The sequence below is a fragment of the Rhinopithecus bieti genome, unplaced genomic scaffold (genome assembly GCF_001698545.2).
Source record: "Rhinopithecus bieti isolate Rb0 unplaced genomic scaffold, ASM169854v2 scaffold_39703, whole genome shotgun sequence".
NCBI classification, from domain to species: domain Eukaryota; kingdom Metazoa; phylum Chordata; class Mammalia; order Primates; family Cercopithecidae; genus Rhinopithecus; species Rhinopithecus bieti.
In genome coordinates this window covers 2,110,894-2,124,488 of record NW_016816905.1, presented here as the reverse complement: position 1 = coordinate 2,124,488, position 13,595 = coordinate 2,110,894, and the positions used below count along the sequence as shown (strand labels likewise).

At 37.5% G+C, this 13,595-nt stretch overlaps 1 protein-coding gene across 1 annotated transcript in view; it reads right to left on the bottom strand.

Moving 5' to 3' along the window:
* Window positions 1-13,595, bottom strand: part of ANK3 (ankyrin 3) — a 366,065-nt gene that overhangs the window by 187,552 nt on the left and 164,918 nt on the right. The window contains 1 exon segment of the mRNA XM_017855490.1: window positions 588-686. Coding sequence (XP_017710979.1) covers window positions 588-686 — 99 coding nt within the window.

The window sequence follows — 13,595 nt, the reverse complement described above, 5'->3', positions numbered from 1 at the left end:
AGCATCCATACTTTACAGAGTGTAGAAATTTTAGTCTTTCTTAACCTGACAAGCAATTATTTCTGAGCTATGAAAATTTCAGAGAGTAAAATCAAGCAGTAAGCATTCCTGAAGCAAAACAGAAACCACACACACACAAACGACTTCGTATAGCACATTCCACATAAAATTTTAGTAAGTCCAAACTTACTTTGAGGTTCTGTAAAATTTTGTGAAAAAAACTACCCTTTTCATTTTTTTTTTTTTTTTTTTTTTGAGACGGCGCTCTGTCGCCCAGGCTGGAGTGCAGTGGCCAGATCTCAGCTCACTGCAAGCTCCACCTCCCGGGTTTACGTCATTCTCCTGCCTCAGTCTCCCGAGTAGCTGGGACTACAGGCGCCCGTCACCTCGCCCGGCTGGTTTTTTGTATTTTTTAGTAGAGACGGGGTTTCACCGTGTTAGCCAGGATGGTCTCGATCTCCTGACCTCGTGATCCGCCCGTCTCGGCCTCCCAACTCTGATTCATTTTCTATGTGATTCAAAAGGCTGGATCATATAACCATCAAAACAAATACAGTCCAATGTCCAGAAACCTGAAAAGAAATTACCTTGGTTTTTGAAAGAATGGGGGCAGCTCGATCAAGCAACATTTCTACCACCTGCTCATGGCCACTCCTTGCTCCACAGTGCAGTGGTGTCAGACCATCCTGTTGAACAAAGGAAACATCACCAATTAAATTTGACAATAAATTCTATGAGTGCAGTGTACTTCTTCAAGACCCAGCATGGCACTCAACATGCTGTGGACAAGTGGGCTTCAAACATTTGCTCGTTTATTTCATAAAATACTTTCTTATTTTAGGTTGAAAACTACATTTTTTCATAAGTTTAAGTAGCTGCAAAGTATGTAATTTCCCACAAGTCTGAATATCAACATTTAAATGTATAACTTTTCCACTACTGTTTTGAATAGCCAATAAAATCTAAGTACTACAAGAAATTTGATGCTCACCATTAACAAAAACACATGAATAAACTCTTAAATAGAAATCTGTAATAGAAATTCTACACTGGTTCTTTTTCCTCTTGAGTTTCTATTTCCATTCCATTTCCCCATACATAATTTTATCTTAATGTAATTTTACACTTGAAGGTTTTTTATTGATTACCACATATTTCTCTGCCATAAAATTATATCAGTTTAAATTTAAGAAAGGTTTAAATATTTCCTGACAACACATGCCTCTAAGTGTAAAAAATGAATCATTTGATTGGATTATTACTATAATTATTTGAATATAACCCATCAAAACAGCAAAATATATAAAAGTTTTGTGACCATTCCACAAAACAATGTATTAAAAATTTCTCTTTTAATGAGATATGCTTTTTTCATGACTAGTTTATGTATCTGCTAATGAAGATTAGTTATTGCTAGAACGAGACAGGGTTCAGCATCAATATTAGCCCTGATTTTTGCTTTTGTAGATATTAGTGTTGAGAAACCTTGTTCACATAGACTGTTGTAGCAGAGTTACAAATTCTCTGAATTCCATGTGAAAAATTACTTAATGATCTTTTTTTGTCTTAAAACTTTTTCCTAAAATTTCTTCCAAAAGAAATAAATGGGATACATGTGCAGAACGTGTAGGTTTGTCCCACAGGTACATGTGTGCCATGGTGGTTTGCTGTACCTATTGACCCATCCTCTAAGCTCCCTCCCCTAACCCCCCAGCCCCCAACAGGCCCTGGTGTGTGTTGTTCCCTTCTTTATGTCCATGTTTCTCATTGCTCAACTCCCACTTATGAGTGAGAACATGAGGTATTTGGTTTTCTGTTCCCGTGTTAGTTTGCTGAGGATGATGGCTTCCAGCTTCATCCATGTCCCTGAGAAGGACATGATCTCATTCTTTTTATGGCTGCATAATATTCCACGATGTAAACGTACCACATTTTCTTTCTCCAATCTATTGTTGATGGGTATTTTGGTTGGTTTCATGTCTTTGCTATTGTAAATAGTGCTGTAATAAACATATGTGTGCATATGTCTTTATAGTAGAATGATTTATATTCCTTTGGGTATATACCCAGTAATGGGATTGCTGGGTCAAATGGTATTTCTGGTTCTAGATCCTTGAGGAATTGCCATACTGTGTTCCACAATGATTGAACCAATTTACATTCCCACCAACAGTGTAAAAGCGTTCCTATTTCTCCCCAGCCTCCCCAGCATCTATTGTTTCCTGACATTTTAATAACTACCATTCTGCCTGGTGTGAGATGGTATCTCACTGTGGTTTTGATTTGCATTTCTCTGATGATCAGTGATGTTGAACTTTTTTTCATATGTTTCTTGGTTGCATAAATGTCTTCTTTTGAGAAGTGTCTGTTCATATCCTTTGCCCACTTTTTGATGAAGTTTTTTTTGTTGTAAATTTGTTTAAGTTCTTTGTAGATTCTGGATATTAGCCCTTTGACAAACGGGTAGATTGCAGAAATTTTCTCCCATTCTGTAGGTTGCCTTTTCACTCTAATGATAGTTTCTTTTGCTGTGCAGAAGCTCTTCTGTTTAATTAGATCTCATTTGTCAATTTTGGCTTTTGTTGCAATTGCTTTTGGCGTTTTTGTCATGAAATCTTTGCCCATGCCTATGTGCTGAATGCTATTGCTTAGGTTTTCTTCTAGGGTTTTTATGGTTTTGGGTTTTACGTTTAAGTCTTTAATCCACCTTAAGCTAATTTTTGTATTAGATGTAAGGAAGGGGTCCAATTTCAGTTTTCTGCATATGGCTAGCCAGTTTTCCCAGCACCATTTACTGAACTGGAGATCCTTTCCTCATTGCTTGTTTTTGTCAGGTTTATTGAAGATCAGATGGTTGCAGATTTCTGAGGTCTCTGTTCTGCTCCATTGGTCTATATGTCTGTTTTGGTACCACTACCAGGCCGTTTTGGTTACCATAGCCTTGTAGTGTAGTTTGAAGTGAAGTAGCATGTTCTTTTTGTTCTTTTTGCTTAGGATTTTCTTGGCTATATGGGGTCTTCTTTGATTCCATACGAAATTTAAAATAGATTTTCTAATTCTGTGAAGAATGTCAATGGTAGTTTGATGGGAATAGCATTGAATCCATAAATTACTTTGGGCAGTATGGCCATTTTCATGATATTAATTCCTCCTATCCATGAAGATGCAATGTTTCTTCATTTGTTTGCATCCTCTCTTATATCCTTGAGCAGTGGTTTGTAGTTCTCCTTGCAGAGTTCCTTCACATCCCTTGTTAGCTGTATACCTATGTATTTTATTCTCTTTGCAGTGATTATGAATGGGAGTTCATTCATGATTTGGCACTTATCAGTTTAAGGAGTTTTTGGGCTGAGATGGTGGAGTTTTCTAAATATAAAATCATGTCATCTGCAAACAGAGATAATTTGACTTCCTCTCTTCCTATTTGAGTATGCTTTATTTCTTTCTCTTCACTGATTGCTCTGGTCTGAACTTCCAATATTATGTTGAATAGGAGTGGTGAGACAGGGCATCCTTGTCTTGTACCAGTTTTCAGAGGGAATGCTTCCAGCTTTTGCCCATTCAATATGGTATTAGTTGTGGGTTTGTCATAAATAGTTCTTATTATTTTGAGATATGTTCCATCAATCCCTAGTTTGTTGAGAGTTTTTAACATGAAGGGATGTTGAATTTTATCAAAGGCCTTTTCTGCATCTATTGAGATAATCATGTGTTTTTTGTCTTTGGTTCTGTTTATGTGATGGATTATGTTTATTGATTTGTGTAAGTTGAACCAGTCTTGCATCTCAGAGATGAAGCCGATTTCCTCGTGGCAGATACATTTTTTTGATGTGCTGGATTTGGTTTGCCAGTATTTTATTGAGGATTTTCTCATCAATGTTCATCAGGGATACTGGCCTGAAGTTTTCTTTTTTTGTTGTGTCTCTTCTTGGTTTTGGTATCAGGATGATGCTGGCTTCATAAAATGAGTTAGGGAGGAGTCCTTCCTTTTTAATTGTTTGGAAGAGTTTCAGAAGGAATGGTACCAGCTCCTCTTTGTATTTCTGGTAGAATTCAGCTGTAAATCCATCTGGATCCTGGGCTTTTTTTGGTTGGTAGGGTATTAATTATTGCCTCAATTTCAGAACTCATTATTGGTCTATTCAGGGATTCAACATCTTCTGGTTAATCTTGAGAGGGTATATGTGTCCAGGAATTTATCCATTTTTTCTAGATTTCCCAGTTTATTTCCATAAAACTGTTTATAGTATTCACTGATAGTAGTTTGTATTTCTGTGGGGTCAGTGGTGATATCTCCTTTGTCATTTTTTATTGTCTATTTGAGTCTTCTCTCTTTTCTTCATTAGTTTAGCTAGCAGTCCATCTATATTGTTCATTTTTTCAAAAAAAAAAAAAACAGTTCCTGGGTTCATTGATTTTTGGAGTGCTTTTCATGTCTCTATCTCCTTTAACTCTTCTGTTAGTTATTTCTTGTCTTCTGCTAGCTTTTGGATTCATTTGTTCTTGCCTTTCTGGCTCTTTTGTGATAGTAGGGTGTCAATTTGAGATCTTTCAAACTTTCTGATGTGGGCATTTAGTGCTATAAAATTCCCTCTTAGCACTGCTTTAGCTGCATCCTAGAGATTCGGGTACATTGCCTCTCTGTTTTCATTGGTTTCAAAGAACTTCTTGATTTCTGCCTTCATTTCATAATGTTTACCCAGGAGTCATTTAGGAGTTGGTTGTTCAATTTCCATGTAATTGTGTAGTTTTCAGTGAGTTTCTTAATCCTGAGTTATAATTTCATTGCACTATGGTCTGAGAGACTGTTTGTTATGATTTCAGTTCTTTTGCATTTGCCGAGGAGTGTTTTACTTCCGATCATACCGATTTTTGAGTAAGTGCCATGTGGCACTGAGAAGAATGTGTATTCTGTTGATTTGGGGTAGAAAGTTCTCTAGATGTCTACTAAGTCCACTTTATCCAGAGCTGAATTCAAATCCTAACTATCCTTGTTAATTTTCTGTCTCATAGATCTGTCTAATACTGACAGTGGGGTGTTAAATTCTCCCACTATTATTGTGTGGGAGTCTAAGTCTCTTTAAAGGTCTCAAAGAAATTGTTTTATGAATCTGGGTGATCTTTTATTGGGTGCATATATATTTGGAATAGTTAGCTCTTCTTTTGAATTGTTCCCTTTACCATTATGTAATACGCTTCTTTGTCTTTTTGGAACTTTGTTGATTTAAAGTCTGTTTTGTCAGAGACTAGGATTGCAACCCCTGCAATTTTTTTCCTTTTCATTTGCTTGGTAAATAATCCTCCATCCCTTTATTTTGAGCCTATGTGTGTCTTTGCATGTGAGATGGGCCTCCTGAATATACCACACTGATGGGTCTTGACTCTTTATCCAATTTGCCAGTCTGTGTCTTTTAATTGTGGCCTTTAGCCCATTTACATTTAAGATTAGTTTTGTTATAGTGAATTTGATCCTGTCATCATACTGCTATTTGGTTATTTTGTACATTAGTTGATTCTGTTTCTTCATAGTTTCATTGGTCTTTATATTCTGGTGTGTTTTTGCAGTGGCTGGTACTGGTTTTTCCTTTCCATGTTTAGTACTTCCTTCAGGAGCTATTGTAAGGCAGGCCTGGTGGTAATGAAATCCCTCAGCATTTGCTTGTCTGTAAAGGATTTTATTTCTCCTTCGCTTAAGAAGCTTAGTTTAGCTGGATATGAAATTCTGGGTTGAAAATTCTTTTCCTTATGAATGTTGAATATTGGCCCCCAATTTCTTGGGTTGTAGAGTTTCTGCTGAGAGGTCTGCTGTTAGTCGATGGACTTCCTCTGTAGGTGACCTGGCCTTTCTCTCTGGCTGCCCTTAACAGTTTTTCCTTCATTTAGACCTTGGAGAATCTGAATATTATGTGTCTCGGAGTTGATCTTCTCATGGAGCATCTAAATGGTGTTCTCTGTATTTCCTGAATTTGCATGTTGGCCTATTTTGCTAGGTTGGGTAAGTTCTCCCGGATAATATCCTGAAGTGTGTTTTCCAGCTTGTTTCCATTCTCCCTGTCTCCTTCTTGTACTCCAATAGTAGCTTCAGTCTTTTTATGAAGTCCCATATTTCTTAGAGGCTTTGTTCATTCCTTTTCATTCTTATTTCTCTAGTCTTGTCTGCATGCCTTATTTCATCAAGGTGGTCTTCAAACTCTGATACCCTTTCTTCTGCTTGGTCGATTTGGCTATTGATACTTGTATATGCTTCGTGAAGTTCTCATGCTGTGTTTTTCAGCTCCATCAGGTTGTTTATGTTCCTCTTGCAGCTGGTTATTCTAGCTAGCAATTCCTCTAAACTTCTATCAAGGTTCTTAGCTTCTTTGCATTGGTTTAGAATATGCTCCTTTAGCTCAGCGTAGTTTTTTATTACCCATCTTCTGAAGCCTACTTCTGTCAATTCATCCATCTGATCCTCCATACTTCATGATCTTTCACCCAAAATTCTTCTCAATGATCCATCACAGGACAACTTTATTAGGTCTTTGATTTTTGTGGGCAGCAAGGGGTTTATCAGATCACTAGAATCATGCAGTTCTCAGCAGATCACCAATATTTTGAATTCTTCTGTTTGCCCCCACTACCTCAGGAGTTTTTGACCTTTGGGCAATGTGTGTGTGAGAGAGCTAGGCTTTTCTTAGTACTAGGGCAGAGGGAATATGTGTTAAAGGATAGGTGGGAAGGGAGACTCTGCAGGAAACTGAGGAAGTAGAGAGTTATTCACTTAAAACTAAGTGGTCCCAATCCTGCTGGAGAAGTTTTCACAAGTGTTCTTGGTTTATGAGTTCCTCAACTTGAAGATCCCTGAGACTGGTACTTAGTCGTATTTAAAAATACAACAAAATTTGATTCATTATGTTCATATAACTTTCTGGACTGTGTAAGTAGATCTTGAAAGTAAGCCTAATTATTTATTCTAATGTATAAGCAACAAGGTACAATCCTATTTCTAAACTACTAGCCAAATGTCAATAGTATCAATGTTATTTAAAAATAAAATTTTAATTGCAAATAGTACATGGCCTAATTTGAACATTCTTTGGAGCATGTTTATATCTTCTGCCTTTTATGTTGATTTAAAACATTTGCTTTTATAAGCCAAAGTAAAGCAGCCTTTCAAGTGAAAACAGCATTTTGCTAATAAAATAAAATAAAATCTGGAAACATACAAAAAATAATGTCCAAATGTCTACTTCATAATGTAAAACCTGAAAACATCTGATGGAGAAATAATATACAAAAATCACATCCACCTTCCACCACCTACACACAAAAAAATTTCATACAGACTGCAGTACAGTGATTGTTTTTTATGAACTAAAAGGTCAAAATTGTTTCATTTTCTCTTCTGCAGATTCTAATAAGTAAAAAATGACAAAATATGCATAGACATGTCTGTAAACCAAAACTAAAATTCTAAGGCCCCCCAACCATCTGAATGGACCCCTCCTCTCAGCCAAGAGCATTCCAAAATTAACCTGCAAAACTACTTCAGGTCGTGATGGGTAGGGGAAGCCAGGCATGCCTCATTCTGCCCTCCTCCGTTTTGGAATTACTGCTAGAACAGACTCTGTAAGTCTGATAAGAAACATTCACAATCTATTCTCTCTGAAGCCCGGGAGGCTTCATCTGCATGATAAAACCTTGGTCCCATACCCCTTATCATAACCTAGATATTGTTTTGTATTGATAATAACTCTTTCAACCAGAATAACTCTTTCAATCAAAAAATCTTTGAATCCATTGACGACTTGGAAGATCCTCTGCTTCCATTGTCCTGCCTTTCCAGATGGAAGCAATGTACATCTTGCATATATTGATTGATGTCTCATGTCTCCCTAAAATGTATGCAACCAAGCTGTACCCGAACCACCTCGGGCACAGATTCTCAGGATCTCCTAAGGGTTGCATCACGGGCCATTAGTCACTCATATTTGGCTCAGAATAAATGTATTCAAATATCTTACCAGGGTCTGACTCTTTTCATCAATAATTTCAAACTATGGTCACACAGAAAAATGCATTCATTCATCCTTGAAAATTATCTTCCACAGAGCAAAATGCTACATACTGAATGCAAAGTGTTTGGCTAAGAGCAAAATCTATCTCAACCATCAACTCCTTAATATTGTGAGGTATACTGTTTCACTGTTTCTTCTTACAGATACACATTTTTTTGTTGATTTTGCCTTTTTTTTTTTTTGAGATGGAGTCTCTCTTTACCGCCCAGGGTGGAGTACAATGGCGCGATCTCAGCTCACTGCAACCTCTGCCTTCTGGGTTCAAGCGATTCTTCTGCTTCAGCCTCCTGAGTAGCTGGGATTACAGGTGCCTGTCACCACGCCTGGCTAATTTTTGTATTTTTAGTAGAGACTGGGTTTCACCGTGTTGGCCAGGCTGATCTTGAACTCCTGACCTCAGGTGATCCGCCCGCCTCAGCCTCCCAAAGTGCTGGGATTACAGGTGTGAGCCTTTGTGCCTGGCCTGATTTTTGTCTTTTCAAAAAAAGTTTTAATTATAAAAAATTTCAAACATATTACAGATTAAAACAGACAGAATATTATAACGAATCTCTGGGTACCTAACTCAGCTTCAACAACTGTCACCCCATGCTCAGTCGAGACTTGTCTATATTCTGACCAAAAGTCAATCCCTTTTCTTATATTATTTTGAAGCAAATTCAAGACAGCATATTATTATATCCTCATGATTAGTCCTATAAGAGTATATTTATTTGATAAATAGAGACTCCAAGGTTCAAAGAAGTGAAATTACTCATCCAAGGCTGCCGGCACCTAATTTAGAATGAGACTTGAACTATGAGTGCTGGCTCTACAAGACGATCAAGACATGTCTTCAGAGGGGTTACTAAGGCAAAGTCCCTGCGCTCACACTTGCAGCCACTCTTAGCCTTCCCTTAGCTACATTCAGAAGCTGCTACCTCTGATCTCTGATGTTTGTTTACTAACAACATGTGGCGTCTAAAGACTCAGTAAGGAAAGGTGACATTTCACCAGTGGAAGAGCTGTGAAGTGTTATCTTCTTTAGCCATTGTTCCTTTAATCACCTTGCTTCCATGACAAAGTCAGCTGTTTCCCGAAGGTACAACTCATCAGCTCTAGCTGAACTGCAAAGAGCTACCTGAAGCACAACTCTTTCAACTATAGTTTTCCTTGTAGTATTTTTTTTTAATTTTTTTTTTATTATACATTAAGTTCTAGGGTACATGTGCATAATGTGCAGGTTTGTTACATATGTATACTTGTGCCATGTTGGTGTGCTGCACCCATCAACTCATCAGCACCCATCAAGTCATCATTTATATCAGGTATAACTCCCAATGCAATCCCTTCCCACTCCCCCCTCCCCATGATACGCCCCGGTGCGTGATGTTCCCCTTCCTGAATCCAAGTGATCTCATTGTTCAGTTCCCACCTATAAGGGAGAACATGCGGTGTTTGGTTTTCTGTTCTTGTGACAGTTTGCTAAGAATGATGGTTTCCAGCTGCATCCATGTCCCTACAAAGGACGCAAACTCATCCTTTTTTATGGCTGCATAGTATTCCATGGTGTATATGTGCCACATTTTCTTAATCCAGTCTGTCCTTGTAGTATTTTTAACACTGACTTCAAGTGTCAGTCTCCTTTGGATCGTCTACAAATTCAATCTGGCTCTTTTCAAAGGCATGTAGCTCTTTGAGTAGCCAAAATTGCGACCGAAGGGATGCCTCATCAGGAAGCTGCACAAGATATCAACCATGCGACTGCCCGGCTGCATAGGCAGTGCTGGCCCAGCTGCTGGGACATTGACAGGTCAGTGCAAAACGAGTGCCTAGGGTGAATGTAAGATATTTAATTAGCATCACAGTTCTTGTAGTCATGAAGACGGGCAAGACCAGCTGATCCACAGTGGGACTAAAAAGTACCTGCCATTTAATGATTCACACTTAATTCAGTTAAAAAAAAAAAAAAAAGAGGAGGAAAATTAGCAGGCATTGGTTCTACTTCACTCCTACTTTTTGGTTAAAAAAATAAATTTTGAACTAATTTCTTTGACTTTGAAGCTGGTGTGGCCTATCGCTCACTTTCCTGACACACGGTTCTGATTTAGGATGCCATTCTGTTCAAAATGGTCTTCAGTAACTGTCATTCACAGTTACTCCTCAGTCAAGTCTAAATTCTTCGTTAGCATTCAAAGTCGTCTAAAATCAGTTCCTGCTATACTTGGTCCACCTTGGCCTTTCCTGATTCCCTTAACTTATACTGCAATTAACAAACTCTCTGCAGCTTCTGGTAAGAGTCCCTGTTTTTCTTGTTTTACTGTCTTGCCCACGCCACTTCATGTACCTGAGAGTTCCCTTCCCACTTCCTACAGGATCCTTACTATCTTAGAGCAGAGCATTTCTTTGAAACCTTTTCACAAATTAAATGGAATCTTTCTACCCTCCAAACTCCTTATTTTCTATACCTCTTTTGGGGGACCTGTAACTTTTTACCTAGTATTTTCTTTACCTGTGGGCATGCATGAACATTTCTCGTGACAAAGATCCTCTTCCTTGACTTTACTCTAGTCAAGCTTCTCTGAATTCTCTTCTCATCTAGACCCTGACTTTTGGCCTTCCATATGTTAGTGTCTGCTTAGTTCAGTTTTAGCAAGCCTCCTACTGGGTCAGTTTAATGAAAATCCCAACCCTTACTATTAGATCAAATTCCTTATTTCCCATCCTGCCTCTCTTATCAATCTGACCTGCCTTTGGCAATAATCTTGTCAAGCCAGTTTAGCCAGAATTGCCCCTACCTTTGACATTTCCTCCTTGTAATTTTCTATTTACTGACCTCACGCCTTACTCCTTGGCTATAAATTCCCACCCTTCCTTGCTGTATTCAGAGTTGAGCTAGATCTCTTAACCACTATAAAATTCGTTTGTAGTGCCCCCTTTAGATAAAGTCAGCTTTACTGTTTTCTTACAAGTATCATGAATAATTTTTTTATTTAACACTAGTTCATCTCTGAGGACAAGGTTACCAGCTTTAAGGGATAAATGAATCTCACAGAGGAGGTAACTTAGTACTATGTCCATGAAAGTTGCCTAATAAAAATTACTGCGTAAATGAATGAATGGAATGAGTGAATGAATGTGTTTTCAGGCAAGTTAAAAAATATTTTCTAGTAAGTTGTTTAAAATTCTTTTCCTTGTTATCCTTTTTAAGAGTAGACTCATTTTGTCTACTTCAGTAGCACTATTAAAATACCTTATTTTTCCAGAAAAGTAAAATTCTTAATAGAATAAGTGACTTGTAAATTGGGATTTAAGGATGTGACTAAGTCTCTTAGCTTTCAAAATTTGCTCTAAATAAGATTCCCTTTTTCTACTCGGAATACTAATAAGCGTAACAAAAGAGCTATGGTTGATACTGTGCTTTGCAATGCAGCACAGAACTGGCATATTCCTTTCCCTAAAATTAGAGCCACGCTTTTTTTCGATGCAGAATAAGGATTCTTACTTGCTTCCAACTCCTAGAAATGTATAATTAATGAACAAAGTAATTTAGAATGAGCTGTAGAGCAAAAAGCAATTTTTCAACTGCATAGAATAGTGTTGATCTCCAGTTGATAAATGCTAGACAAAGGCATTTTTGAGGGATTGAGGGGGGGTGCCTCAAGAAAGGCAATATATGCAGTTGGACAAGAGAGAAGGAGAGGGATGCTGAGTTGCCATAGTAACATTACGGAAGTGAAATGAGATTGCATGGGGTTAGCAATATTTTCCAATTCCCTTGATTTTTAAAGCACTCACATAGCAAACAAGTTTCCCTTGGGCAGAAGTCTAAAGCAACACAAACTGTCTAGTCGAGATCTCATATTTCGTTTTAGTGGCAGTAATCTTATTAGTGAGGAGGGGAACTGCACATTACTGGCTGGATGGAATGCTCTCATGTTAGCCTAGGAGCAAAACCTTGCACACACAAAGGTCAAAAGACTTTCAGGTCTGATTTTCCTGAAAAGCATGAAGCAGGATATTAAGGCATCACACCTAGGACTATGAAACCAGAATGTGTCTTTAGCAGGTCAAATTTGCTCAGTGTCACTGGAGTGACACAAATGCGTGGTTTGGGAAATATTTTCAAGAAGAGACATATTATTTTGATTAGTATCCTTTAGGATAATCTTTCTTTCTTTTCTTTTTCACAAGCAAAATAAATAAATAAATACAAACCCCTCACTCTAGAGAAGGAAAAGGAATTCAAGCAGAGAGAACTCTGCAGATAGATCATGGCTGTAGAACAGGATATAATCTTGAATTAAAAACTGAAAACAATGAAAAAAAATGTAGAGAGTCCTTCAGGAGAAGAGAGCTATGATGATAGTGAAAGATAAACTAAAGGGCATCACTTACAGTCTAATAACTAAGCTCTTTTCTTCCTTTTTTTTTTTTGAGACAAAATCTCGCTGTCACCCAGGCTGGAGCGTAACGGCACAATCTCAGCTCACTGTCACCTCTGCCTCCTGGGTTCAAGCAACTCTCATGCATCAGCCTCCCAAGTGGCTGGGATTATAGGCATGCCCCACCACTTCCAGTTATTTTTACATTTTTTGTAGAGATGGGGTTTCACCCAGTTGGCCGGGCTGGTCTCAAACTCCTGGCCTCAAGCAATCCTCTCACGTCAGCCTCCCAACATGCTAGGATTACAGGCATGAGCCACCACACCTGGCCAGCAAAGCTATTTCATATTGGCATTTTCACCAAAAATTTGGACTGTGTCCTCATTTTATTTATTTATTTGTGTGTGTGTTAGGCAGTTATCGAGATAAGCCTAAGAGGTGAAATAAAATTTTTTGAATGTCCTCTATGTTATAGGCTTATTATAATTGTGATCTTATTTAATCTTTACAGCAATTCTATGAGAAAAGCATCAGTAGTTACATTTATAGATGAGAAAACTGCTCCAGTGAATTCATGTACCTACTCAAGGTCACATGGCGAGTACATAGAGTAAACCAATAGAATTAGAATTTACATTCAGGATTGCCTCCCTTTGAAGGACTGGGTTCCTTCTACTATGCCAAGCAACCTCTTAAAAAAACATAAGCAGTCAATGTTCTATTTAAGATCAAGAGTTCATTTCTGCCATTTATATATAGGAGGGAAAATATATTAATTAGCTTCCTTGTTCTACTGTTATACCATCTATATGTTTAAATGAAAATAAGGTAAAATCCTCTTGTGTCCTCTCTACTTGGAAAATTATAGCCTTCATTCTGTGACTAGAACACACTCTTATGTTATTAGTATTGTAGTTTTCTACTCTGTTCTTTGTGTTTATTGTCTCTCCTTGCTTGTCTCCTTTTGGGTTGAGAATTATTTAGTATTCTAATCATTGAAACATCATCTATGTCATTGGCTATCTTCTGATTTTTTTAGCTAAATTTTTTTTGGGGGGATAGTTGTTTTATAAATTAAAATATGTATCTTTAACTTACTAGTGTGAATATTATATTACAAATTGTAATTCCTATAATGTAATAATTGTATATTATATATAATATATATCATATA